At 46.4% G+C, this 27,247-nt stretch overlaps 2 protein-coding genes across 6 annotated transcripts in view; one reads left to right on the plus strand and one right to left on the minus strand.

The window, feature by feature from the left end:
• The window catches only part of COL18A1 (collagen type XVIII alpha 1 chain), a 145,138-nt gene extending 142,075 nt beyond the window's left edge, over positions 1-3,063 (plus strand). For all 4 annotated transcript variants that reach the window (XM_083416348.1, XM_083416349.1, XM_083416347.1 and 1 more), the window contains one exon: positions 553-3,063. In XM_083416348.1, the coding sequence (XP_083272474.1) occupies positions 553-766 (214 nt within the window). In that variant the 3' untranslated portion in view covers positions 767-3,063. The remainder of the gene's footprint in view (positions 1-552) is intronic.
• SLC19A1 (solute carrier family 19 member 1) lies at positions 1,229-27,247 on the minus strand. 2 transcript variants are annotated; one of them, XR_014505752.1, is made up of 7 exons: positions 26,653-26,828; positions 18,190-18,468; positions 9,299-10,055; positions 6,943-7,135; positions 5,832-5,973; positions 4,123-4,541; positions 1,229-4,040 (listed from the first exon to the last, which is right to left on the minus strand). XR_014505752.1 is itself a non-coding variant. In XM_083416447.1 (6 exons), exons 2-6 carry the CDS (start codon positions 18,364-18,366, stop codon positions 4,368-4,370), a joined length of 1,443 nt encoding a protein of 480 aa, XP_083272573.1. In that variant the 5' UTR covers positions 18,367-18,468; positions 26,653-27,247; the 3' UTR covers positions 1,229-4,367. The 2 variants fall into 2 exon arrangements, 1 of the variants encoding a protein (XP_083272573.1); XM_083416447.1 differs by having other exon boundaries at positions 1,229-4,541; positions 26,653-27,247.

Raw genomic sequence — 27,247 nt, forward strand, 5'->3', positions numbered from 1 at the left:
TTTGTTTGTCTGAAGATCTGGGAATGTGCGACGGTTGCAGGTTTGCTGCCCCTCCAGCTGGGCCTGGCCTCTCTGGCTCTGCAACTCCAAGGGCATCAAAGAAGATTCCTTTGTTTATAAAGAGCAGGCAAAGAGAAGAGGAATGTGTTTGCTATCTTGTATTCTTTTTCCAGCCCCATGTGATGCTTCTCTTGGGGCAGGTTTTCAGGAAAGAAATGTTTAGACGCCAAGCGGGTCGGCTACGCCAAGCATTTTATGTTGCCCCAGCAGTATAGTAGTCACGTGTAGCATTATTTTCCTTCCCAAAAGACTGTCTAAGGTCAAGAAGTGGAGTAAGTGTCCCAGGTATCTTATCCCAAGGCTGGCAGCAGTTCATTCCTACAAGATGCTAGCCAGACCAACTGCCCCCACTTTATGTGGCAGGAATATGTGGCTTTGAGAGTCAACACTGTATAGAGCCCATGAAGCATCAGCCCAAGGGGAGCTGTGATTGCTGGGGCACCTGCAGCCACTTACGTGTGAAACAACCCCTAATACTCTGGTGTGTTTCAGGCCTCAGAAATCCGTGTGGCACGGCTCTGACTCAAAGGGACGGCGGCTAACAGAGAGCTACTGTGAGACCTGGCGGACAGATGACACGGTGGTGACAGGGCAGGCTTCCTCGCTGGCGTCGGGCAAGCTGCTCGAGCAGAAGAGCAGCAGCTGCAAGAACGCCTTCATCGTCCTCTGCATTGAAAACAGCTTCATGACTTCTTCCAAGAAATAAAAAAACGGCACACAACAAAAGCACTGGCTGCAAGTGGAGGAAGGGAACCCAAATGTTTTCCCTTAAGGAACAGAGGAAATGGGCAAGCGGTTCCCACTCCCCACCCCCCATCCCCACCAGGATCATGTGCCCAAGCAGTTCCGCAATATATCAGTCAAGCAGATGAATCAGTGACAAAGCCAAAGAGTGTCTTCCAGCGCAGCTCTGGTGCTGAATGTTTTGTGTCTTTCCTCCTGGCGTGGCTGCTGTGAATCATACCTGCCTGCTGGAGGGGCTGGAGCAGAACAGGCTTGTGTGCAAGGCAATCTCCAGGCAAGTGTGGTACATGGAGCAGTTAACTCTCTTTCTCTCTCTAATCCTGCTCATGTTTAACCCTTGAATTGTTTGTGTGTGTTAAGCTTCCCTGTTTGCCTCTCTCCCCCCATTCCACTCAGGTGGCCCCTTAAAAAAGCCAAGGTCATGTTGGGATAGGTCAGAAAGTCTATTTATTGTGGCTGATTTAACATAAGGTAGCTCTCAAACAGCAGCGTCCCCCTTACTATCAGTATAGCGCTGCAGTTGTTTCTGAACTAAACAACCCTATAACTTGTCATTCTTGGCGCTGCCTGCCTTATAGTGGGGACATGGTGCTAAATAACACAAGCTTAGACCCTGCTGGACAGTGCATAATCATCAAAATTAAGATTTCTGTAAACACTGAGGTGGCTTTTCTGTTGTGTGCCCAGCATAGTATCAAGGGGGGCGGGAATCCTGCCAAAGAGACCAGGAATTTGATTGTCTGCCCCCCTCCCCCGAGAGTAATATATGGGCTTGCAGAAAATACACTCCCTTATCTCTGCCTGACTCACCAGCCAGCATAATGCCTTATTATTTCCAAACATAGATGCAAACCACACTCTTCATAGCTGGTTGCAATTTTTGCTGCAGAGTTGACAGTATCCTTTGCTAAGACAACATGCCCAGAGCAGTGAGACTCAACCTTCAAGCCTTGCAATGGCAGAGTTCTCTCTGCCATTCTTCCCCCACCCACTCCTTTCACATTGTCTAGCTCTGAAAGAGACCTAGAGGTGTTAACAGCCTCCTAAGTGACTTTTGCCTGTCTACTTACAGGCCATAATGGAAGAAGAAACTGCTTGCCGTTGTAACAATCAGTATTTGGATTTGTTGTTGTTTTTTTACATTTTTATACTTTACTTGCCCTGCCTTCCTCCATTCTCCATAGAGGATGCCTCTACTAGCCATATTCAAAGAAAACAGGTTAGTCAGTGCAAAAGTGGCAGGCCCTCCTGGCTGAAGCCTTGGGGGTCATGCTAGCTCTCAGAACCCTTTGTTGCTTTAACCTATCAGAAGTGTGACCAAAGCCCAGTGGTGCAGAACCTATGCTTTGCATGCAGAAGGACCCAGGTTCAAGTCCTGGCACCTCCACTGTAAATAACAGGTGAGGTGAAAGCGTCCTACCTGAGACCCTGAAGAACAGGTGGACCTATAGCGAGCTGAGTTTGTAGCAGGTGATCAGATTTATAATCCTCCAGCCAGGAATGTTCTCCTAAATATCTCAGATCTGGAATCTGTTATTAGCAACTGCTCCAAAATAAGAGATAATACAAAATTTAAGCAATTAAGAACCATCTCTGTCCAGTATTGACCCCTTTCATTTCTCTCCTCTGTTCCCAATACACTGTGGCAGGAACCACCAGAACCAAACCATTTCTAATAGTTGTATTTTCCAGCATTTCTTCTGCCGCATCAGAGCAGAATGGCACTGTGCTGACATTTTCGAGGGGGAAGGACTAGAGTTCACACTAGTCACTGTCTGTTACTGTGTGTCACCCAAGCACAGGTAGGCAAGCAGTATTTTGCCATTTTAGCGCTGAATGCAGAGTGAAGGAAGCCATGCTTATGGTCTTAACTGTGACTGAGCTTCTGGTACCTCTCCCTCCATCACAGCCCTTCCACTTCAGTGCCAGAAGCCTTGGCCAGGCAGATGATTGCTGTGTATCAGTTCTGTTTTAAACACATTAATGTCTGAGCGTTTGAGTCTGTTTAGGCACACCAAGGTGCTAAATTTCTACCTAGTTTTCATCGATTGTCTTTCTGAAATTTTATTACCAGATGGGGAGGGAGGGAGAGGGAGCCTGTGCAAGTCACACAATCAGTTTATTACTGTCTACTGTATTTTGTAAAAATTTTAATGCAATTTTAAAAGCCTGTGGATCTCTATATCTTTGTCAGTTGTGTGTTGTGTTCTATAAACTGTTTTCTAAAGGCACTGAATAAAGGAAAGTATCCTCTTGTTATTTGTTGTTGTTCATTTGCATGGAATTGCAGAGGGCTCTGTCTACGTCCCCGAACTGAACCCTGACTCCATTTGCTCCAGGAGAATGGGAAAAGTGCCTTTTAGGCTGGAAGTGCCCGGGTGGCACTCACAGGCCCACCAGCGTGGTATCTGGGGAAAAATCCACGATACTCAATAACAGACTGTTTGCTCTGACTTGGTCTTCCTACACTGAATGTACTCCCAGCACACATTTCACCTTCCCTTCTGAACAGAACAGCATCACAAAGAGCTTTCCATGAGCAAGTGAGTGCCTAGAGGCTGGGGGGGGGGGCATGGCTACACCTTTTTGTGGCCATGCTCCTTTTCATATGGCTGCCATTTTATGTTAAGCAGCCACTGTGTGACTACCACCCATGGCCTACAGGTCTATCAGGATTCGTGGCACTGGCCCCTGGAGGCAAAACCAGATGAAAAGTCCAAGCCAGTATGGAAAGTCATCAGGACTCTGCTAAAGACCTGATCACTCCCACCTTCCTCTCAAATGCCCACTGAGCGGCCAGTATAAATTATTATGTGGCAGTGAAGGTATTTGAAAATCAGTCGTCTTTGGTGGGGAAAGGGGAAGAGAACAAGAATTTACAAGTCAGAACAAAATGCAAGTGTATACTTTCCAAGGATTATGTTCCTCCAGAGGATCTAAAGTGATTGTTAAAAGCGCATTGTGTTTCCCATTCACTGTCCCAAATGGATGAGGACGTGAGTTAGCCTTACTCTCTGTCCTGTTTTCGTGAGCATAACTTTGACTTTTAAAAGCCAAATATGAGGAGCTCAGTTTTCTTAGGAGAAAAGTTTCAACAAATACTGCAGTCCATATCTCCCAGCAGAGTATCTTTACTGGTAACAAACTGATTGTTTTATAAAAAGTAAAACTATTGTATTTTTTTTTTAAAAAAAGTACCTGCATCCATCTTGCTTGCTGTTGACTTCTTTTAAAGGCTGAGGGGAAAGCGTTTAAAACTACATTCATAAAATCACCAGGTGCCAACCATAACACTGGCAAATGTCTCCATAATCTCACCTGAGCTCAGGAGCCTATGCCACACACGCCACCAAAACTGGGGGGGAAATCCAGTCGTCTGGTTGCGTGCTGCTGATGCACAAGCCCTAAAGTTAAGGAAGGCCTTTTCCTTCCGCAGTGATCTGATACCCTGCAAAGCTGAGATGCTTCTAAGTGCTGATTAACATGGGAGTTCTGTGTGTTACATCCCAGCTGGGAGTATGCAGGTAGGCCAGCTCCTCTTTTCTTCCCCATCCACCGTTTTCTCAGACTTCCAAGTTGGCCAGCTCTGTGCCTCTGTCCTCAACTGGCACGCTGAGTTCCTTGGGTGGTGCTTCCTCTGGAGGTTTCCTGCATCCATTATGCTTCACAGCCACATACACAGATGCAGAAAGATACACCACTGTCAGGAGCGTGAAATAGCTGAAGTAAACGTAGAACTGGAAAAGAGAAAGAGGGAGATACGATGTGTTGAGGCCCTGTGCATTATTTTCCTCCAAAGCACTAAAAAAATCAGAAACGATCAGCAGCCCACAGAAGCACAGAATAGAGCTAGGAGGGAAACTCTTTAAGAACAGAAAGAGCCCCATTGGATCAGAGGTCCATCTACTCTAGCGGCCAGCCAGGTGAAAAGTCCCCTCAAGCTCCCACATACAGGCATAGCAGCAATTGTCCCCCACTGCTTTCTGTTTGCCAGAACACAGCATCTGAGCTGGGATGTTCTACGTAGCTATCGTAAGTCAAAATCATATCCCATCTCTGACAGCAGGAATTCCACTCATGATGTGCATCTGCCAACCTCATTTGCAGCAACATACATAAAGCTGGAACTCTAGCTAAAAAAGGCACCCTGCTTTTCCTCCAGCCTCATCGATAAAGTCTACCTGAACTAACCCAACCAAATATTTCTCCAACCTGTGCCCGCTACTTCCAGTAAGGAAGATTTAAACACACATGCATATCCTGCTGCCATGCTATTCCAATGCACTGTCATTGTTTCTTATCTTGTCACATGAGCAGTGGGTAACTACAAGGCTTTGTTCACTACAAGGCTCATCACAGCCATGAGCCAGCAATGACAGCCCTTATGGGAACAGATTACATTTGCAGCTTCCAGATCAGCATCTTTAAAAAAAATAATAATATAAGCTTGATTCTTGTAGGATGGATGAAGCTTTTGTTGAGGACATTGTAAGAGAAATCTGTAAATGGCAAGGATTAGTAGCAATTTACATGTTTATTAGGGGGTAGTTCTGTTAACTCAGCAGAACTTTGCTTGGCAACAAGTTCAATTGAAATCATGTGATTTGGCATGTGTTCAGACTCTCGCACAAACCTTTCATTTTTTGGAAAGGACAACTGAGTGACTGCCAGCCACCCTAAAAACTTACCCAAAGCAAGGGCATACATCTCTTAACATAAATAAATAAGGAAGATAAAAAACAGAAGTTCTATTTTTCTTGGTTTATATGCCTTTTAGTTTTGCCAGCTCTGCTTCCACTCCACAACATGATGGGCAATGCATAGAATGGGGCCAACAGCCAAAAGTGGTCCAAGCAATGCAAGAGGATCCACTGCAGATAAGTCCCTTTGCGTTCCCACTATGTGGTTCACCAGATTATTCAAAGGACCTCCTTCCATAGGAGGAACCTACAAAGTAATCCTCAAAGGCAGCTAGGACTGGTCAAAAGCCAGCTACCACAAGCCTCAGCGTAACTCGTGCTTCTTACCTGAGGGTGGATTGAGAGACCCAGACCGCTCTTATCTGTTATGATGATGGTGATGACAGTCTTGAGAACTGTGGCAAGAAAAGTGTTGATTCCAAACACCAGGGCACAGAGCTCTTTGGACAGGGAAGCTGCAATCTGGAAACTTTGGCCAAAGCGAGAGAAAGAGAGGAAGGCAGGTCAGTTCTGCTGGCAAGCACTGAAAAGGCACCAAGGACAAAGGGAGGGTCGCTTTATGGGTCAGAGCAAGGGTGGCCAGTCTGTGGCCCTCCAGACAATGAAGGACTACAGCTCCTATGTTCCCAGACTACTGGCTATGCTCCCTGGGGCTGATGATTGTTCACAGTCCCGATACTGACAAAAGATGACATTGCTATGAATTCTTGGCCAAGCCAGTTATCCCTGTGATAACTTTGGGAGTCCCACAGGGAGGGCCACAGGTTCTCCATCCCAGGACCACAGCCACAGATGGTATGCTGCAGCATCACCGACAAGGAAGGCACTCGCAAAGATCAATGCATTTTTACTTACAAGCCGAAGATGGCACAGAGATAGGGCTAATGCTGGTTTATTTTGTGTTGACCTTAGAAGGCAGCTTGGGAGTGTTTACACCAAGAGAGTTTGGGAAGCTGCAATACCTTTATCACTGATGTTAGTGAAATATCCAATGGTTAAAGGCATACAGTTGCTGGCCTGGAAGAGTGCTAAAGACCACCTAATCCAATTCTTTGTTTTTAGTTAACCATCCCCGCCTTAGCATTTCCAACAAATTAGCTAATATCATTCAGAACATCAGCAGCAATCACAGTAGCTTGCTAACCTAGGCTGAATACTAAAAGCATCCAACAACATATCTACCCTGGGACCAAAAGGTTATTCTTGGCATCCTTACAAGGGTGGGGGGATATTTATTGACATTACAATCCCTCCTTTAGCAAAGCAGATACTAGAAAGCTAATCTGGTCTACTATATGCATGCAAAAAACCCCCACATCTTTTTGCATGTTGAAAAGAGTGAGAATGATTATATATATCCAGGTAACGATGGATATCATAATCTTTATGTTCCTCACCACCATGGAGGCCTAGTCATCAAGTTGTTCTCATCACTCACATGGCTATAGGCACAAGGAACTGGTAGGAGCCCCTGAAGAGGATGTAGGCCACGTAGCAGAGCCAGATGTTGGCAGTAGTGTTCATCAGCAAAAGGAGGCCTGCCTGGAATGCCGTCACTAAACCAATCACAAGCTCTGACCACAGCGTCCAACGGATCTTCACGTAGCCCGCAGCAAAGGAGGTGATGGCACCTGCAAAGACACATACATGTTGTCAAGATATGGATGAGAGGACCAGATATGGACAGCAAGGCCTCCCCTCTCCAAAGCGGCACTCGCAGCAAGGGGCACAGCAGAACAGTCATTGTTTGGAAAAACCCAAGGGACAATTTCTACCCCAAATATCCAAGGAGATTATTTTAAGCCCAAGGTAATTGAGGAAGAACTTTCTCTTTGGGCACTTGCCTTTGCTTCCCTGAACACCTTTTGTTTCAGACATTTTTAACCCAACACTTTACACTAGGATACAAACATGCACACAATGACCAAAACAAAAAATCCCCAATAATTTCTTGGAATATTTTATGTTCTGGACAGTTTTATTGTTTGTTTGCATGAATAAAACTGTTTACAGCTGAGCAGCTGAAAAATGGGGACATACCATACAAACGACGAAAAAACAACTTCCTAGAATGGCGGGGGGGGGGGAGATGATGGCACTCCAGATGGTGTTGGAATTTGCCCCAGCCAGAAGTTCAAACATCTGGAGGGCTACAGGTTCCCCTGCCCTGCCCTAGAAGGACTATGTAGCAAGTTATTTCTATGTCAGTTCTGCAATGAAAAGTACCGTATTTTTCGCCCCATAGGATGCACCGGCCCATAGGACGCACCAAGTTTTTTGGGGGGGAAATAAAGAAAAAAAAATTTATTTCCCACCCAGGCGCTTGCGAGGCCGGCAGCAGGGAGAAGCGCTCTTCTCCCTGCCGCCCACCTTCAGACCAGGTCCGGGGACAGCGGGAAGACGCGCTGCGCATCCCCGCTGTCCCCGGAGCTTGCAGGGCTGGCGGCGGGGAGAAGCACGTGTCTCCCCACTGTCAGCCTCCAAACCACATCGGGAGACAGCGGGATGGCGGCGTTCCGCCTCCCCACTGTCCCCCAACCTTGTGGGGCTGGCGCTGGGGCTCTCCTGAAGCCTGGAGAGCGAGAGGGGTCGGTGCGCACCAACCCCTCTCGCTCTCCAGGCTTCAGTGAAAGCCTGCATTCGCCCCATAGGGCGCACACACATTTCCCCTTCATTTTTGGAGGGGAAAAAGTGCGTCCTCTAGGGCGAAAAATACGGTACATGGGGAGAGGATTTTTTGCCCTTCCTAGTTGGATTTAGCAAGCAAGGTTTTGTTTTTTGGACAGATACTGAATGGGATTCAGCTTCATAAAGTGCAACTCTCACAGAAGTAGGGGGGAAACTTGTCCTGAGACAAGCCCTTAAAAACGTTTAGTAACCAAGTTGCTCTGGATCCAGCTGTAAAGGTAAGGGGTGGGTCACTTTCAACATAATTTATAGATTTCCTGCAATGGGCATCAGCCTTTTGCACCAGAGATGCAATGCATCCAAGTATACACCACAGTTCTAGCATGGTTTTTAGGATGATGCAAATGAAACCACCATTCCGAGTGTGAGAAAAGAATAAAACTCTTAACAGGATGTTTCAAAACATGCTACCAGCTGGGAAAGTGCAGTGTAAAACCCAGAGAGAGGAGAGGCAACTTGGGGAAGCCAGTGCTCTCTCCATGCACAGCTTCCTTGCTGGCACCAGACTGATCAAGTTCTTAGGTGTAGCCACCACTGCATCTGCTCTCAATGCTCCCTGTTCTGGTTGACAGTGACCCTATGATCCCTTTTGGCTGGAGATGGCAAATACTGAGCTTATACCCACCTGCATGCAGAGCATGCACAATATCCCTGAGCTTTAGCACACATTAATGCATGCTTGTAGACCAACCCTGCAAGCACCAGGTTGGGAAAGGTTAGTGGAATGGTTGGCTTAGATCCTCCATGCAGGGAGATCCCTGAGGTGCATCACCTGAAGTTGTTTTAAACCCAAATAATTTTAGCAGAAATTGCCTTTGCATGAATGTACCGTATTTTCCATGTATAAGACTAGGTTTTTTCCTTAAAAATAACGTCAAAAATTAGGGGGCATCTTATAATCTGAGCCAACTCCCCTCATTTTCTTAAATCTGAGTCCCCCCAAATAGGGGACGTCTTATACATGGGGACGTCTTATAGATGGAAAAATACGGTACTTTAGGACCATGGTCTAGGAGACTCTGCTAGGTGCTCTGAATTCATATTTGGGGCATAAGGGGTGGGGTTATAATCAAGCTCAAACAGGAAGTGGGGGAGGATCTATATACCGAGGAGCGTTGAAGCAGCTTCCACAGCTCCGTTGTAGATTTTCCTGTTGTCTCTTGTGGGATATATCTCATTCCACAAAATCTGCACATAATACAGTATTAGGTAGTAGCCAGCAGAATTGAATATCCACCACAGGGACCAAAGTCTTAACTGCGGCAGCCGTACAAATGCCGCCAGCTCCTTTAACATCCGGAAAAAGACCATGTTCTTCCAGGTGGGGGCCTTGTGCCACGCCGGATCCCCGGCCCCAGCGTTCATTTTGTCCAGCTCAGAGGGCGAGGTGCCGTTGCACACAGGCTCACTCCTGTTGAAGAAGAGGCTGCGCTTGGGGCGTTCCAGGAAGAGCGTCAGCAGCAGCCCAAAGGACATGAACCCCAGGGAGATGTAATTCAGGGTCGTGAAGGTGGTGCCCCCCACTGTGACGCAGAGCTGCCCCAGCACGGAGCTGGCGAAGACCCCCATGAGGACCGAGGTGCGGGAATAGCTAGCCATGCGCTGGTAGCGCGAAGGGGTGACCAGGGAGAAGATGTACGAGGAGTAGGCCACCCGAGCCGCCATGGTGATGCCATAGAAGAATTCCATGAACTGCATGGCAAGGATGCTGGTCCCGAAGATCAGCAGCAGCCAGATGGCAATGTGGCTCAGGCTCTGCAGCACCAGCACCGGCTTGTACCGCAGGTAGTCGGTCAACAGGAAGATGGGCACCAAGACAGCCATGTATGAGTAGGACAGCACAGGTGTGATTTCATTGGTTACCTGTGAGAGAGAAACCAAAGCAATTGCAATGCCTTCCAACAGCGAATGACAAAACCTACCCCTCAAAGCCCCAAGTGATGTCAACTCAAAGCTGGGTTTGAGAACCCCAGATGTTAGGAACAAAGATTCTCACTATACCGGTAGTCCAACAACCAGTCCCTCAACCACTGATTTTCAGCTCTCTTCCTACATTTCTTTTGCTGAGCAAGAAGTACAGAGGCCTTATATGCTACCTCTTAAAGCAACAGCACATGGTAAATCAATGAGGCTTCAACACAACCACCCCAGCGCGTACGCAAGAGGTTACTGCAAGGGACAGCAGGCTAGACTTTGTATGTGTTCTACCATAATCCAAGGGTCCACGAGTGCAATATGGCAGAGCCCAATCTCCACAAGCTAAGCCCCCAACGCCACCCAAAGTGATTGCACCGATGGGACCTCCAAAAGCAACCCCACATAGGAAACTTCCTTACATCGAGCCCATCTAGTTCGGTAATTGTCTGCACCAGAGGAGGGCAGCTAATGACCAATGGTCTGGGATTATGGGAGTTCCAGTCCAGCAAAACCTAGAGAGCCACAGGTTTTCTCGGCCCTACCAAGAGATGCCAGGGATTGAAACTGGGACCATGGTCTACCACTGAGCTATGGCCCTTGACCCCAGTGCTTGCATATCTGCGAAACGAGAGTGGCATGATTATTAGGACTATGCTCTAAATCCCATGTTGTAGATCTTCCAAATCACTCTTTAAGTGAGAGCATGGAACAGCTGAAGAAATGGTGGCTTTAATCTGCATGCACAACGTTCTGCCATCAGACACAATGTTAAATTTTTTAAACTCCAAGTTAATACATCCAAACTCTGTCTGGAAAAGCACACTCAGTACTTTGTATGCTCTCACTACTAACCTTAGTCAGCAAACCCACATGGAATTCTATGGTTCATCAAGCCGTAATCGCTCTGACCTATATTCCATCTTCCAAAATGCATGACCTGACATTTTACTGTAGTAATAACTTTATGACCGGGTCAGTTTACCAAGCCACCTAGGTCCATGGTTCACAGTGAAGTTTCCTTTACTTGCTTGCTGAAGGCAGGCAAGGGTGAATTCTCCTAGGTGAATTGTTACTGTTGGCTCAGCCATTTTTACTGATATATGTAAGCTATTTCTGTGTTGCCCCAAACAGCTTAGAATAATAAGTCAAAGCAGTACAAAAAACCTTTATTAACCATGCAATTAAAATCAATAAATATTTAACTCATAAATACAAAACAAGAGCGACAAATAGCACAGATGCCCTACAGCTAAGCCCCTCATTACTGGCACAAGATGCCAGTCACTCCAGCTTGTCTTAGACATTTGGGCTTAAAATAAAATAAATACAATTTTAAAAAAGCAGGGAGTAGAATAAAAGCCTTGGGGAAGGGAGTTTCTTGAACAGGAGCACACCACAAAAAAATCCCTATCACATGTGCTGCCAATCTAATTTATCCACTGACAGATCTACAAGCTGAGGTCAAGAGGAAGGTCCAAGGCAGGTACATATGGGCATAGATGGTCCTTCAAGAAACTCTGTTTTAACTAGCTCTTTGAATTGGGCCTGGAAACAAACTGGCAGCCAGTGCAGCTGATATAATACTGAAGCAGTATGTTCTGATTGCTTTATCCCAACTAACATCTGGCAGGTGGCATTTAGCACTACTTGAAGTTCCCAAACAATCTTCAAAGGAAGCCCTACCTAAAACCCACTGCAGTAGTCTAGTTTGGAGGTAACCAGTGCATGGGTAACTGAGGCAAGATTTGTCACACTAAGAGAGGGTCTTCGGCTGCTGTAACAGCCAAAGCTGGTAAGGGCACTCCTAGTCACTGCTGGCTGCCCTTCCACAGATTGATTTGTATAGTGTCTGGACAGACCCCACAACCTGCAAACTTGGTCCTTTAGAGGGAGTTCAACCTCAGCCAGAATCTGCTGCTAACCTCCTTCTGGATTAACTGGCTTTCCGTAACCATGACCGCTTTTAAATTAGGAGAGGCTCTCACTGCAACCAACTTTGGGAGTCATAACCCTGCAGTATTTTGATCACCTGTTTTCCGGTAGCGTTTTGCAGTGTACTGAGAACACTTCACACAGGGCACAGAGCAGGCAAGCATACTAATACAAGCACAGCACTGTGTGCTGGTTCAAGGGAGGCGAGGTGCTGGTGACACTCAAATCTGCTGAACTGTGCAAAATGTCCTGGGGGCCCCTCGATTTCTGGAAAGGCACCTGCTGATCACAGTCGCCTAATTACAAATATTTGGTCTTGCAGAAACAAAATATCTTGAGCTCCTTCTTTCGTTGGGAGCCCAAAAGCAGACCACCCCCCTTCCAGGTCCCTTGCTAAGGAGGTCAGCTAAGCTTCTTCCAGCCTCTTTTGATTGGAACTTGCTGTTTTCTAGCCATGGAAACAAATCAGCAGGAGGGACTCTGATCCTTGGCCAGAGCTGCCCTGCTAGGACACAGACCAAAAAAATAAATAAAGCTTTCTCCCAATGAGTGGGGGGAGGTGCGGAAGGGACAGCCTCGCGGAAGGTTAAATTCACTTGCCCCATCAGGAGAGACAAAACATTATGATGGATGCTGCAAGGAACATTTGGCACAACCACGCTACCCAGACCATAACACTGCAGGCATTTGTGTATGCATTACACATAAATTGCCCATAAATTGGTGTGCCTGGGAGAAAATCCACAAATCCTTAGTTAACACCTAAGCCATCCTGACTGTTTTGCTATATTTCGAAGGCAAATCTGCAATCCTGACCACAGTTCTTCTTTTTAAAGTACAGTGGTACCTCGGGTTAAGTACTTAATTCGTTCCAGAGGTCCGCTCTTAATCTGAAACTGTTCTTAACCTGAAGACCACTTTAGCTAATGGGGCCTCCCGCTGCTGCTGCGCTGCCGGAGCACAATTTCTGTTCTCATCCTGAAGCAAAGTTCTTAACCCGAAGTACTATTTCTGGGTTAATGGAGTCTGTAACCTGAAGCGTCTGTAACCTGAAGCGTAAGTAACCCGAGGTACCACTGTACATGGGCTTGAACTATAGGAGCATCTATTATCTTCATATTGAAATCTGTAAGGCAGCTAGTCCTAGATCCTGAGAGGGCTGCACAGAAATTGTTGGCTTATCTAGTCCATTTATTATATTGCACCTTTCTTTCATCGTGGAGATACATAGGGGTGCCAGGTGGCCTGTCATCCAAGCACTTAGCAGACCTTCTTAGAGCCCCCCACTCCAGTGTAACTTTCCATTCTACACAGAAGCAGTTTCAGGGTCAGAAGATGGCAGGCCTGGTTAATGGGTGAAAAGGCAAGCAAGGGGAGGAGAGGAACATACATCAAACAAAACGAGGAGCAGAACCAATGGGGAAAAGAGACAACTCCACTAAAAAGAAAAAGTAAGAAGAGTTAGAAGAGGAACTGGGGAGATAATACGAGTTGGGAAAAGCTGGCACCAGCTATGAATGACTAAGAAGCAGTTGCCCCTCCATTTTCAGCCAATGTAAAGGATGCAGTTTAAGGCAATTTGAATAACTTGTCTATTTATGGGCAGTTTCTGTTGGGTTTTCTGTTCAATGAGTTTGGGAAATGTGAACACATAGAGGTCACAGGCTGAACCAATACACAGGGTTGAAATCTCTGTTCTGGGGCGATAATTATGGAGGTGGCCCCACAATTCCTCCTGCTCTAGGAACTGCTCGGTGTCTACTCTCATGTGCTGGAACCGTATTTTTTACCCTAGTCCAGCAATATGTCTCAAAGCACCATCTCATTGAATTCAACCTATTTCAGCCTATCACTAGCAAGGCATCAGTGTCATCCACTGCCTTCCTTCAATCTCCTAGTCTTTTAGGCTGGGAGAGGCTTGGAAGGATACACAAAGTTCGAGTGAAAGCCATGGAAGGGCCTTCCTTGCTTTCACACCATCCATGCCCCCCCCCCCCCCCCAAATGTGGAAAATGGGAGACTCCTTTCGGGCCAGGGTTTATTGCTCCAGTGAACATCAAAAATGTTAAGAGATGAGTTGGGGCAAAAAAAACGAGAGAAAGAGTGCCTAAGTCTTCCCCCCACCCCCGGCCCATCCTTTCAGCATGTAAAGAAACTGCTCACACAGTAATCACCATGTCTATGAGCTTTGGCCCTTCCAAAAGGGCAAAGTTGGAAGGCAGAATTACATGATCATGTATGTATGCAGGCTGCCTCCCTGTCACCTCTCCCAGCCTGGCCTGTGTGGGATGAGAGCTGCCCCATGTCCCAGAGAAGCATCTGAGGACAGAAAATAGAAATTATTCATTGCTAAAGGGAGAGATAGATGGTTTAAACATAAACCACAAGGAAATTAGGTTAGCAGGTCAGAGAGTTAAGTTCAGCAAGGCTGTTGCAATCCCAACTCATATTCTGTAAGGCAGTTCAGAGTTCTCAGAATTGGAGGGGGTGGTGGAATACAGACTTCTTCCCTCCCCCTTAAAGCCAGTAACAGAGAAATCCATACAACCTTTGTGAAAGGTGCTTTTTTAATTGCTAGATTAAAAAAAAAAAGCAGAAGCGCTGTTGGCTAGTGGACAGATTAGCCAAGTGAAAGCATTTTTTATTCATTTATTATGTCCAAAACATGAACAAAAAAATAATAAAAAATGTAAGTTTACAATAAGTTTAGAATATTTACTCTTTGAAAAATGTGGGAGGTCACCAGCACAGACATTTTTATATCATTCTTTGGAAAGACCAAGGGAAAATAATTGTACTAAAATTGCAACTGTACAAAACGAAAAATTGAAACTGAGTGTAGCATTAAATCAAGCAGGGGGAACTTCAGCCTTCCCAGAGTATGATCTGTATTTCTGTATCTGTCATGGCAGTGGGTCTTCCAATGCATTAGGGTTGGTGTCCTCCCATAAGCACCACGGCACTCTCAAAACTCCCTTGGTACCCACCAAGATTCTCATCCTTTTCAGTTTTTCAATTTGAGGATAATTATTTTCCACATGAATGGCACTGAGCGAAAGTGGAAAGGACTCTGCAGGCCATCTAGACACTTCACCTTCTGACTTAAATGTCCCCAGAATGCCTCTGTGCATGACGTAGGGGGTGTTCGGCATGATTTTTGGTTGGGTTGTGTGCTTTAACTGATTTTTTTTTGGGGGGGGGGAAGTGTTTGAGAGATGTTTTGTCCACTTTTCATTTGTTTGGGGTATGTGGATTTTGCCTATATTTGGGAGGTGTTGCCTGTTTGTTTTTTGTTTTTTTTTGCCTGCTTTGGAGTTTCTGCAGCTGCTTTGCCTATTGTATTTTCTTTGGGGGGGGGATGCACAAGCTTTGCCCATTTTTCTTCCGTGAAACTGGAATTCTGTGGTGCCAATGGCAATTTATTAAATTTGCAATTGTTTATGTGGGCCTAAGACGGTTGGGGACCCCTGTATTAGGGCATGATCTTATTTTTAAAATCCCAATGATTTGAATGGAAAAGACTCAAACATATGGTGAACTCTCTGCTGAAAACTGACGAGACTCAGAAATACTTGCTATTTTTCTTTTGCGCAATAGGATCATTCCCAAGATAATGATTTCAGCATGTGGCTTTTTGTAATATTGAAATCTGTGATTAGATCCATTTGTCGTTTTTAAATGAGACATCAGTACAAAAAGCAAATACTAAAACGTTTATATCAAATTAATGTTCTAATACTCAGTTTGATTCCTTGTCAGGCATTTACTACCTGGTAGCGTTCAGTTCTTTACTTTGTAAATCACACCCTCAAATCTCCCCTCTCTTCACCACCTCCACACACACCAATTATCCTCCAGCAAAAATGATAGTTCTGACTGTAATTGTAACTGAGTGGAATAAAGTCCCCAGGGTGTATTCATCCTCAAAAGTCACTTGAGGAAGAATGGCAGTACCCCCAACTCCTTTGAGCAGAAACATATACTTCCTTGCTGTGGAACCCTCTCCCTGAAATTCTGTTCAAGTCACACACACATGGAGGTTTGGCTCTATTCATGAGCCCTGGACAGTCCCAATGTTTACTTACTGGAAGTAACAGGTCAACAGTGCTTCACTATCTCAGGGAGAAGCTTCAGTTAACAACCCTGCACCTTAGCCTGTTACTTCCAGATAAGGAGCAAATGTTTGCATGTCTTGGAAGCTTGCGGTTTTATTGACAGATCAAGGCTACCAACCAAGGCATCAAGCCAGAGAATTGGGGCAGTTCAGAGGTAATGCCAAATGGTAGCTTGCCCTATTGTGAATGAGGACCCAGGAGTCTTGTGCTAACATACTCCCTCCTTCTCCTCCCGTTCTGCATGGTGATCCCCTGCCTCCTACTCTGGTTCAGAGCATACAGTAGTTTGGACGATTTAGCCCAAAAACTTGCCTATGGTATGAGCTCGCCCTGGGATTGAAAACCAGTTTGCCAGGTGGGATTAAATGGCTCTCCTCAAACCAGGAAAAAGAGGCAGGGAATTGCCACGAATGGGATCAGGGAGTGCTTGAGTTCCTAACTGCTCCATCAGTGTCGAAAACATGGTTTGGTGTCCAAAGCAAGTCAATGAGAGCTGGGTAAGATGTGCAAGAGATTTCACTAGATTTATGAGAATCAGGGCCATCCACATGCCCTGCAATTTATGCCACTTCACTGCCCTCCTCCTTTTCATTATCACTGCATTCTTCCAAGATGCCCTGTCTCCTGGCAGAGAGCACCACTTGTTGCTGAAACTACTAGAGAATAGCCAGGAGCGGATTGTGGAAGAAATGGGGGCCATGGCTGAAATTGAAGTTGCTGAGTAATTCCTTAGTTGAAGTTAGGGGCCAAGATACACTTTGATGCCATCTGCCAGCAGGAAGGAACGCTGTGTCCCATATCCCATAGGTACCCAGCCACCCAAAAGTGCTAGATCCAAAGTAAAGAAAAAACTAAGGATGGGTGGAATGAACGGGAAAAGGAACAACAAAGGGGGAATCTTAAAACAACGCAGCATTTGAAGAGAGAGAGAGAGAGAGAGAGAGAGAGAGAGAAAGCCCAATGCATTTCAACACGTTGCTTCCTTCCTGGGCAAAAAGATCTTACATTGTTACAACAGTTCACAGTGAACAGACAATTCAGATGCTTACTTAGCTAACCCAGCTGAACAATTCACTTACAAACTCAACCTGTTAAACAGGCAACAGGATGAAGTTCTTTTTGGTTGCATTGAAGCACATTGGCACCCTGCAGCACTGTGACCAAATGATAAAACACTTTCCCAGTGATTTTCATTACTTTATTAACTACGTGAAGCACAATCCATTTCCCATCGGGCATGCAATGCTGCATGGCAAGGGCTGCACACGCTGGCACTGGCTCAGCACAAGCCTCTTCTCTCACTACCTTTCATGTCCAGAATCACAGAATTACAGCACTGGAAAGGACAGTGAAAGTTACTTTGTCGGACACTCTACTAAGCGTAGGCTCTACAATGCAGGATGCAGCCTCAACATCCCTGAGCTGGTCATCCAGCCTCTGCTTAAATACCTCAAGCAAACGAAAGCCCACCATCTCCCAAGCCAGTCTGTGCTGCTGATAGCTCAGGGCTTATCCACACTTACCTTTTGTTGTTTTGCCCCAAGCTTTCCCTGCAAAAACCTGCTCTTTAAAGCTGAATTGGAGCAAACATCTATTTGGGTTTTCCTCCAATTGCTGTTTGCTCCAATACAGCTTTAAAGAGCAGGTTTCCATGGGGAAAGCTACGAAGAAGGAAAAAAGTGCTCTGACACAGAGCTTTAAATCGCAGGCTGTGGCTGGAAAGAGCTGGGGAAAGGTAAGTGTGGATAAGCCCTCATAATGTTTGGACGTGTCTTCTAATGTGTAGCTGCACAGCAGGAGGCCTAGGCCCACCTGTCTTCTGCACATCCCAGCCACCCCTCTCCTCCCCATGGGCCACCCACTGATCCACTTCCACCTCTCAATTTTCCCACCAGCACACACAGGAAGGATATGGGGATGGAGAAGCAGTCATCCCTAGCCTACTGCCCCAGACCAGGAGCTACTTGGGAAAACTTGCTCCGTTCACATGCCAGGGCTCCCTTTGGCCTTCTGCAACTCTCCCCTGAGCTCACCTCTTCCTTTGTGAAGTTCTTCTCCGACCCCAACAGGTAGGGTGTGATGAAGCTCTCTCCAGGTCTGATCTGGTTCATGAAGCCATAGAAGCAGAGGTAGAACACAAGGAGCTTCCAGCGTGGGTCTGGGGGTGGGTCGGGGGGTTGCTTCTCGGGGTTTTCGGCCTCAGCAGACATGGCTCACCCACGTTGTCTCAATCAGTTGTAGGAGAGAGGAGCTCTTTTCACAGCATCCCTGTCCCTTGGCCACAGAAAAGCCTCCAGCACGCATAGGTGTGTCTGCAGAAAAAGGAGAGTTTGGCACCACGTCAAATTTCCTAGCTGGAACACTGCAAACTAATACCCCCATCATCTGGCTAGGAATTTAGTTAATTTTGTAGCTACAAATCTAAGAGAACAAACAACACTCTGGTTCCCGCCCCCCTGCTGCCACTGCAATGCCTTTTAAGTCCCCTTCCACATGGTGCCTGTGACCATTTCAACTGAATGCTTGAAGGCTGCCAGATCAGAACTTCAAAAAACCAAGAAATGCTGAAGCAGAGTTTATTCAGCTGGACTGATACATTTGGAAGCAACGAATGGTAAATACTGGCATCATCCCTATTGTTTTCTTTTACTCCAAGCAGCTTAGAACAGAGGTTTCTTTAAGGCTCACAACAGCCCTGCGAGGTAGGTGGGCTGAGAAGTACCCAAGGACACCTTGGTCACATCGTAACTGAGCAAGGATAAGAACCAAGTAGGCTAGCCATACAAATCTAACACTGCCGCTGTTGTAACACACAGGCTCTGAATAGGGAATGAGTGGCAATAACCGTGGTTAATACTTATGATTAACTACTGACCAGGTTAGACTAGCATGCATTGTACATGAAGTTACTTTTCAAGACCAATTGGGTTTTTCAGCTGGTTCAAGTGGTTGTGAAGAGGCTCTGAACGGGGGATTTCAGTGCAATGAAACATGGCTGGCCATGCAAGCATTTGATACATGACTGGAATTCATTCAGCAGTGTGGAAATGAATGGTCTTATGTATGTGTTTTATGGCCTCATTCTGTTTTGGTTGTTTCCCTGAATACTGTTACCCACCCTGAGATACAGTATAAAGGCCAGAAAGTGAGTGAGTGAGTGAGTGAGAGGGAGGGAGGGAGAGAGAGAGGGAGTGCATATTATGCCGGAACTGTAAGAGACAAGGCAGACAATGAAACTGAGCTGGATGGACCAATGGTCTGATTGAGTATAAGGCAGCTTCCAATGTTCCCACAATTTGCACTGAACCAAACTGGCCAAAGTGCTGGTTTTGGGCAGCCCATAAAATCCCAAATGCCTGGGCGAGCCTATCCACAAGCCCAGCATCTCTCATATGTGCGCATTCAATCATTTAGACTAACATAAGAAACCCTTCTCTAAGTTGTTCTCTCTGCAACAACTCCATACACACACCCTGCCCAGTGAACAATCATCAATGAAGCAGATGGCGGTACAGTGGTACCTCGGGTTAAGTACTTAATTCTTTCCAGAGGTCCGTTCTTAACCTGAAACTGTTCTTAACCTGAAGACCACTTTAGCTAATGGGGCCTCCTGCTGCTGCCGCGCCGCCGGAGCACGATTTCTGTACTCATCCTGAAGCAAAGTTCTTAACCCGAGGTACTATTTCTGGGTGTAGCGGAGTCTGTAACCTGAAGCGTATGTAACCCGAGGTACCACTGTACCAGAGAAGGGACCTTCTTCCTGGTGGCACAACACCTTTGGAACAGGCTCTCCAGAGATGCCTGCCTGGTGCCTAATTGGTATCACTCACTCCTAGGTGGAGTTGCTGCTATTCTCGTACACTTCTTCAGGAGAATTTCTTCTGCTGTTTTAGGGTGGAGTTGTCATTGTAGTTTTACAATATTTGATGCTTTCCTTCCTCCATTTGTAATATGGATATTGTCCTTATTTAGAGTTACCAAACACTCAACAACTTTGGGCAAAAAACAACGATGACACAACTTTTCCATCCGGATTTTCACTTTTTTAAATATGGCAACCCTACCTTATTTACAAACTGGCTTTCACCAGTAAAATGGGGAAAATGGGACATAAAAAACTTAAATAATATTTACTAGTTTCTACTAGCAACCCCGCCTCCCGCTTCCACACACATCACATTCAGGGTGTTTTAACATCCTTATTATTCAAAGGATACACTATGCCATGGGTAGGCAAACTAAGGCCCGGGGGCCGGATCTGGCCCAATCACCTTCCAAGTCCGGCCCGCGGGTGGTCTGGGAATCGGCGTGTTTTTACATGCGTAGAATGTGTTCTTTTATTTACCGTATTTTTCGCTCTATTGGACGCAGTTTTTCCCCTCCAAAAATTGAGAGGAAATGTGTGTGCGTCCTATGGAGTGAATGCAGGCTTGTTCCAATGCTGCGCGCAACCCCTCCGGCAAGGAGAGGCTGCACGGGGCTATGGCTTCTTTAGCCCTGCGCAGCGTCTCCCGGCAAGGAGAGGCTGCACGGGGCTAAAGGGGAAGGCAAAACAGCGAGCGGGATCCATCCCGCTCGCTGCCTTGCCTTCTTCCATAGCTGTGCGCAACCCCTCCGGCAAGGAGAGGCTGCACGGGGCTATGGCTTCTTTAGCCCCACGCAGCCTCTCCCGGGAGGGAGAGGCTGCACGGGGCTGAAGGGGAAGGCAAAACAGCGAGCGGGATGGATCCCACTCGCTGCCTTGCCTTCTTCCATAGCTGCGTGCAACCCCTCCGGCAAGGAGAGGCTGCACGGGGCTGAAGGGGAAGGCAAAACAGCGAGAGGGATGGATCCCACTCGCTGCCCTGCCTTCTTCCATAGCTGCGCGCAGCCCCTCTGCAAGGAGAGGCTGCACGGGGCTGAAGGGGAAGGCAAAACAGCGAGCGGGATCCATCCCGCTCGCTGCTTTGGCTTGTTCCATAGCTGCGCGCAACCCGTCCGGCAAGGAGAGGCTGAACGGGGCTATGGCTTCTTTAGCCCCACGGAGCCTCTCCCAGGAGGTAGAGGCTGCACGGGGCTAAGGGGGAAGGCAAAACAGCGAGCGGGATCCATCCCGCTCGCTGCTTTGGCTTGTTCCATAGCTGCGTGCAACCCCTCTGGCAGGGAGAGGTTGTGTGCAGCCTGTACGCTGCTCTTTGGGGCTTGGGGGGGGGAAAATATTTTTTTCTTGATTTTCCCCCCCTTAAAACTGGGTGCGCCCTATGGTCCGGTGCGCCCAATGGTGCGAAAAATACGGTAAATGTGTTCTTTTATTTAAAATGCATATCTGGGTTATTTGTGGGGCATAGGAATTTGTTCATTCCCACACACCCCCCAAATATAGTCCGGGCCCCCACAAGGTCTGAGGGACAGTGGACCGCCCCACCCAGCTGAAAAAGTTTGCTGACCCCTGCTATGCTGAGAAAAATCTGGCCCACAGGCCCACTGGTTACAGACAACCCCCTCAGCTGGTATTACCTCCTCTTGGCTTTCAGGATCAACAGGTTCACATTCAGCTCATTAAACATTCAATTTTCAATCTTTAGTTTCTTATAATGTACTAATTTTTGACAGTTATTGCCTTCCAAAGCAACTTACATCAATTAAAGAAATGAAAGATCAGCCTTACAAACTAAACAATTGAATGAGCAAAGGGAAATGGAAGGAAGGAAGAGAGGGAGAGAGAAAGAGAAAGAGAGAAAGGAGATCAGCCACAATAAAGTTGTGAGCTAGAAGTGGGCATTTGTATCCAGCTCTCCATCCCAGGATGACATGCCTTAAAAGCAACTGGTGGCTCTTGTGCCTCTGACCAATAGATGGGTCGCAGGTATCCTTTACCCTTGCAAGGCAACTAGCATTTGTAGCAAAGGCTCTTTCTGCCAGGGAGGCAAGGGGAAAAACCTATTGCAGCTGCTCCTTCCTTGGCCAGCAAGCAGATGGTGCCAGGCTGGTCTCCCCCTCACTGTGATGTTCTTCCTGGGAGCAGGGTGGGCAGAGTCCCAGTGGAACTTGGTCACCCACTGATTAATGCAATGGGTGGAATTAAATGTCATGCTAATGTGATTGTCCAAGCATCTCCCTTCTCTCTCTCTCCACCCCTGCTAGCTGACCCTCCTGAGCAGTTTTGGGTGGTGGACAGGCCGCTCAGGTGCCAGGGGAGGCAGGAGCAGCTGCCCAGAGGACTTCCAAGGAGAGGGGAGAGGAGAAGAGGCTGAGGGCAGACTCCCAAGGGAGGGTGTTCGGAAAAAGGTTGAGAGGCTGCCAGCTCTGCAGGCAAGGGGTGACATAACTGGGCTCCACAGGGGTGCCGCAGAAAGAAGGTAGTTGGCCAAGGGAGCAGTAGACTCAAAAAGGTTGGAAACCTATGATTCAGGGTACCATCCAAGTATGTCCAATTTCTGCAACTCCATTTGAAAACTCTCAGAGCTATACACTCTGCTAAGCCATGCATTTTTCTGGACCCTCTCTCCACCCCATTTGACAGCCAGGTTTTTCTGCTCTGTCAACAGGTCATACAGAGGAAACATCTCTCTTCTGTTTGGACAGCGTTATAGTGGATTAGGGTAATCTTACGGGTGAGCAAGCAAAACACCACACTGCTCTGTAGAAGATGAACTAGCTGATAATCCCCTGCCCTCCAAGAGACAAAACGCACTTTGGACCTTTCAGGTTTGACTTTCTAGAGGTGTACAGTGTTGCCACTGGAACAGCAGATGTGTATGAAATTTGTGTAAGGGGGGGAATATGTGACACTTTGGATCCTGACCAAAGTAGCTAGAGATCTGGTGGCAGATGTGTTGTTTGTACTGGTATTATAGAAACCATTTTCGGTACATTTTGAAGACTTAAATTCTCTCTTCTTAACACCATCAAAATGGAACCAGTCATTAGTGATTTTTAAAAAATGTATACTGCCCTTCATCCAAAGATCACAGGGCCGTTCACAACAGAAAAATACAAAACGAGAATGCAAAATATATTAACAAACCAAACCACCACCACCCCGAAGCAAATTTAAAAAGCCATAGAATGTTAATCTAATCAGCCAAATGCCTGGTAGAAGAGAAACATTTGCCTGGCACCTAAAGATATGTAATGAAGGTTGCATGTGAGTCTCCCAGGGGAGAGCATTCTACAATATATCGTGTTATTTTAGATCATCTTATTTTTACTGCTGGTAACTCAGACCAGCTGAATTTTATCTCACTGTTGCTGTGGGTATTTGGCCAAAAGCACATTTTAAAAGTTGTCATCTTGATTTAGAAACTCAATCAAGCACACACATCGATCTGCCTTCCCCCACTTACAAATGCAAACAAACCCCACTGCAGCCAAGCACAGACAACCAACCACACCCTGGGCCCCCAATCCCTCTCACGACCAAGGAAATGCAACAAGTGAATAGAAGGAGAACCTATCCAGTTGACTCTGACACAAAACCCCACACGTACACTGTACAAAATATAAATTTCACCACCACCACCCCTCTCCCCACTCTCTTTCTCTTGACCTTATACTGTACTCAACACTAATGTCTCATAACAAATGTAAACGATCTGTAGAAAAGACTGCACAACCTGAAAAAGAGAGGCAAGGCTTGGTTTACTTTAGTAAACCAAGAAAATCTTTAATAAAACATTTTTTAAAAGAAAAATAGAAACTCAATCAAGCCTTACTTCGTCAGATTGTGTCAGTATCACCTGTATTATACTTGCTTCCCGTTCTTTCTCCAAGGAGCCCAGAGACAGTATCTGTGAGATTTACAGTTCTCCATCCCAGGTGCTACCAAGCACCAGATTTCCTTAGCTTCAAGAGCCAGAAGTAATACAACTAGCAGGGTGGTAGCCAAATCATCTACACTTAGGAAAACACACATTCTTTTTAGAAAATAAATAAATTCATTGTTTTATTGCCCTGGTTCTCACTTGGTCTTTGCTCCTCAAACATTTTATCAGCATGAAAATACACCACAACTAAGCCTTTTTTGTCTTCTATAAAATAACTATAAATAGAGTGCCATGCTGCTGCTGACAACACCTCCATTCTTATTCTCTAATACAGGCTTGAAAATTAAACTTAACAAACTCACCTGTAGCAAAAAAATAAATAAAAATCAACTGCCTCCAGCTGACCCCCACAGGGTTGCTTTGGGGGGGGGAAGTGTGTTGATGCTTTTATTCTCTTCCAGGCTATTTGTGAGCTAGTAACTTTTGTAGGTTTATATGTAATGCTGCTTGAATCCCAGTCTGGATTGTGGATATGCCCTAGGTCCACCACTGTCCCAGACCTTATAATGCTCCCTGAATACTAAGTTGTGAGCCTGTTTTATGAAACAAACAAACGCGCACACACACCATCAATATCTTACATACAGAGATGTAACAGCCAAGAAAGCCAGGAGGTTCCCAATTTGGTTGTGTCTGCGTCCAAGTGATAAGACGCTGTCTTATAAAAAAATTAAGCACTACATGTTAGAACGCTGACACAACGCAATGTAGTGAACATGTAATACCAGCATGCTGTTTGAGAGGGCATTTACAGGATTGTCTCAATTTATTTGGTCTAAGCTGCAACCCTATGCATACTCGCCCACAAGCAAGTCCAAATGAACATAGTGGGATGTATTTCTGACTAAACGCACAAACAACTGCATTGCTAATAAAGCTTCATGGTAGGGCACTTGCTGAGAGTCCAGCAGCTAGTAAAAATGGCATTAAAAACTGACAAAAGAAAGCCAAAATATTAAATAAAAGTGATACTCCAATAAGACACATTTTACAACAATAAAAAAAAAACCAGAACTCCGCAGAAACTTAAAAATTCTATATTTTATTGGTCACAGTGTAAGCTTGTGAATTTCAGTAAACCCTTCTGTAAAAGAAGATAGCAAGGTGTTACCTTATTTGATCTTTGAAACACTGGGGAGTAAAGTCTGCAGAGTCATGCCAGGTGACATGTAACAGAATCTACCTGGTTAGCATTGCTCTGCCTGAGATTTTCTGAATGTATTCTATGATGTAGTTTAAGCAGCTGTAATATTACATTCAGCTCTCAACCAAATAAAGAAAGCCAGCCAGCTAGTCACATGTGGTTTATTGCGCAGCTTATTCCCTTGGAATGTTATAAACACCAATGCAGGCTGCTCCACTACCAGGTCATGAGAACTACAGCAATTAACCCTACTAATATTTACATACAATTGCTTGTGTGCGCACACATTCTCTTCAGCAGAGGGGGAATGTACATTGTGCTTGCCACTTACAATTAAAGGCCAGGATTCAGAGAGATGGATTTCCAAAAGTCATGTAGCCCAACCCTCTCAGTGCAGAAAATCCCGTGCTAGAGCATCCCTAATAGATGGTCAACCAGATGAAAAACCTCTAGAACAGTTCTCTATTTTGGGGGCAATGAACAGGTTTTTTTTATTTAGCTTTGGGAGCTGTAGTTGTGTATGGGAGTGCCAACTGCGGCGGGGGGGGAGGGGTCCACTCTGACCAAATATATCACCATCTACATTACTTTATAACAATTACTGTCAAAAAAAGCATCGGTCTGGAGGACTACATAATGATCTGTAGGCTCATCAGGAGAACATCAGTACTGTATTCCACAGCTGCAGTCATTAAAAATGAGCCCCCCTCCCCACTTAACAGCAGAGTTTGGTATATACTACTATGGGTTACAGATCTTCCATAGTTTAAAGCTGCCATCCTAAAAACCAGGAAGCCTATTTGTGAGCACAATGGAATTTACTTCTAAGCATTGTTGAGATTGCACTGTAAACAAGCACCGTTTCAGGATTTATTTACCACTAACACCTTCTTGTTTAGAAAGACTTTACTACTAAAACCTTCCTGTTTAGAAATGCTTTGGGAGCATGAATTGTGTGTGTGTGTTTTGCTTTTAACTTGTTGCAAGGAATTGTTTCCACAGGTGGAAGGCGGCCAGTTACTTTAATTGCTGCTTCATATCTGCTTTTGTATTCTGAGATTTTCGTAATCTCATTCTCCTTACTTTCACCCCTTGTCATTAACCACCTCCAGCTTTTTCATAGGAAAGGAGCGGCTGGCATACACGTTTTAAAGGCATGCATACATTACCTTTAAAAAAAAAAAAAAAATCACCCCCTCCAACGCGCGGCGAGGTGTGGCCGCGACAAGTTTTACTACCCCATACACGGCTTCCCAGGTGTCAAAACATACGTTTGCCACAGGAGCAACGTGGACGAGACACCTGACCTATGCTCCTTTGCACAGAGTATCAAAAACTGCAACAAGCGTGGGAGCAACAAGTTCCCCTTCTCTTTCCAGGACCAGCATTGGGAGCATGGGGGTTTTGCGTTTTTTGCAGGATAGAGCCCTTGGTGACCCTACATCTCCCAGGTCGCATCCCAAACATTTCCCTCCGGCTAACCAGGCTGTTCCCTGCGCCCGCCCCAGGCCCGCCGGCCCCCCTGCTCTCCCGGCCCCTTCTCTTACCTTTTGCCTCTTGCTCTCCCAATGCACGGGTCAGGCGCCTCGCGAGCAGCACCTCGCCGCCATCCTCTCCCCGAGCAGCGCGCGACCCTCACAGCGCCGCGCGGGGAAGGAGCTCCGCAGGCGCCTCCCGCAGCAGAGCCCTCCCCCAGGCGCCAGAGGCCTCCCGCACGTGGAGAGAGGCGAGGCGGGGAGGGACCGGTGCCTACTGGGGACTGTAGTTCTGAAGAGGCCCCGGCGCTGGGCAAGGCACGGCGGAACTACAGCGCCCACAATGCAAGGAGGGCGGAAGATGCTCCCGCAGATAAGCAACAACGCGCCAACGAAGCCACGCGCTCGCCTGCTTCCGTTTGCAAAAATCAAACCCAACCCGGTCAAGTCGCCCGATTTGGGGTTACTGTTTTCTTCACCGGGAACGACATTAAAATATGAGCGACCAGGAAAACTTTTCGCAGTGTCTGCCAGCAACTAGCCGGTTTTGAGCTTGCCACGCGACGCTTAGCCCGAAGTGGCGTGGGAAGCGATGGGTCTCGCTTGGAAATCCCACTCATTGCTGGTGGGTCCGGGCTGACACCTGCTGCGGAATACGGTTGCTCCT

Source organism: Podarcis tiliguerta (assembly GCF_965153285.1).
Source record: "Podarcis tiliguerta genome assembly, chromosome: 1".
Classification (NCBI taxonomy): domain Eukaryota; kingdom Metazoa; phylum Chordata; class Lepidosauria; order Squamata; family Lacertidae; genus Podarcis; species Podarcis tiliguerta.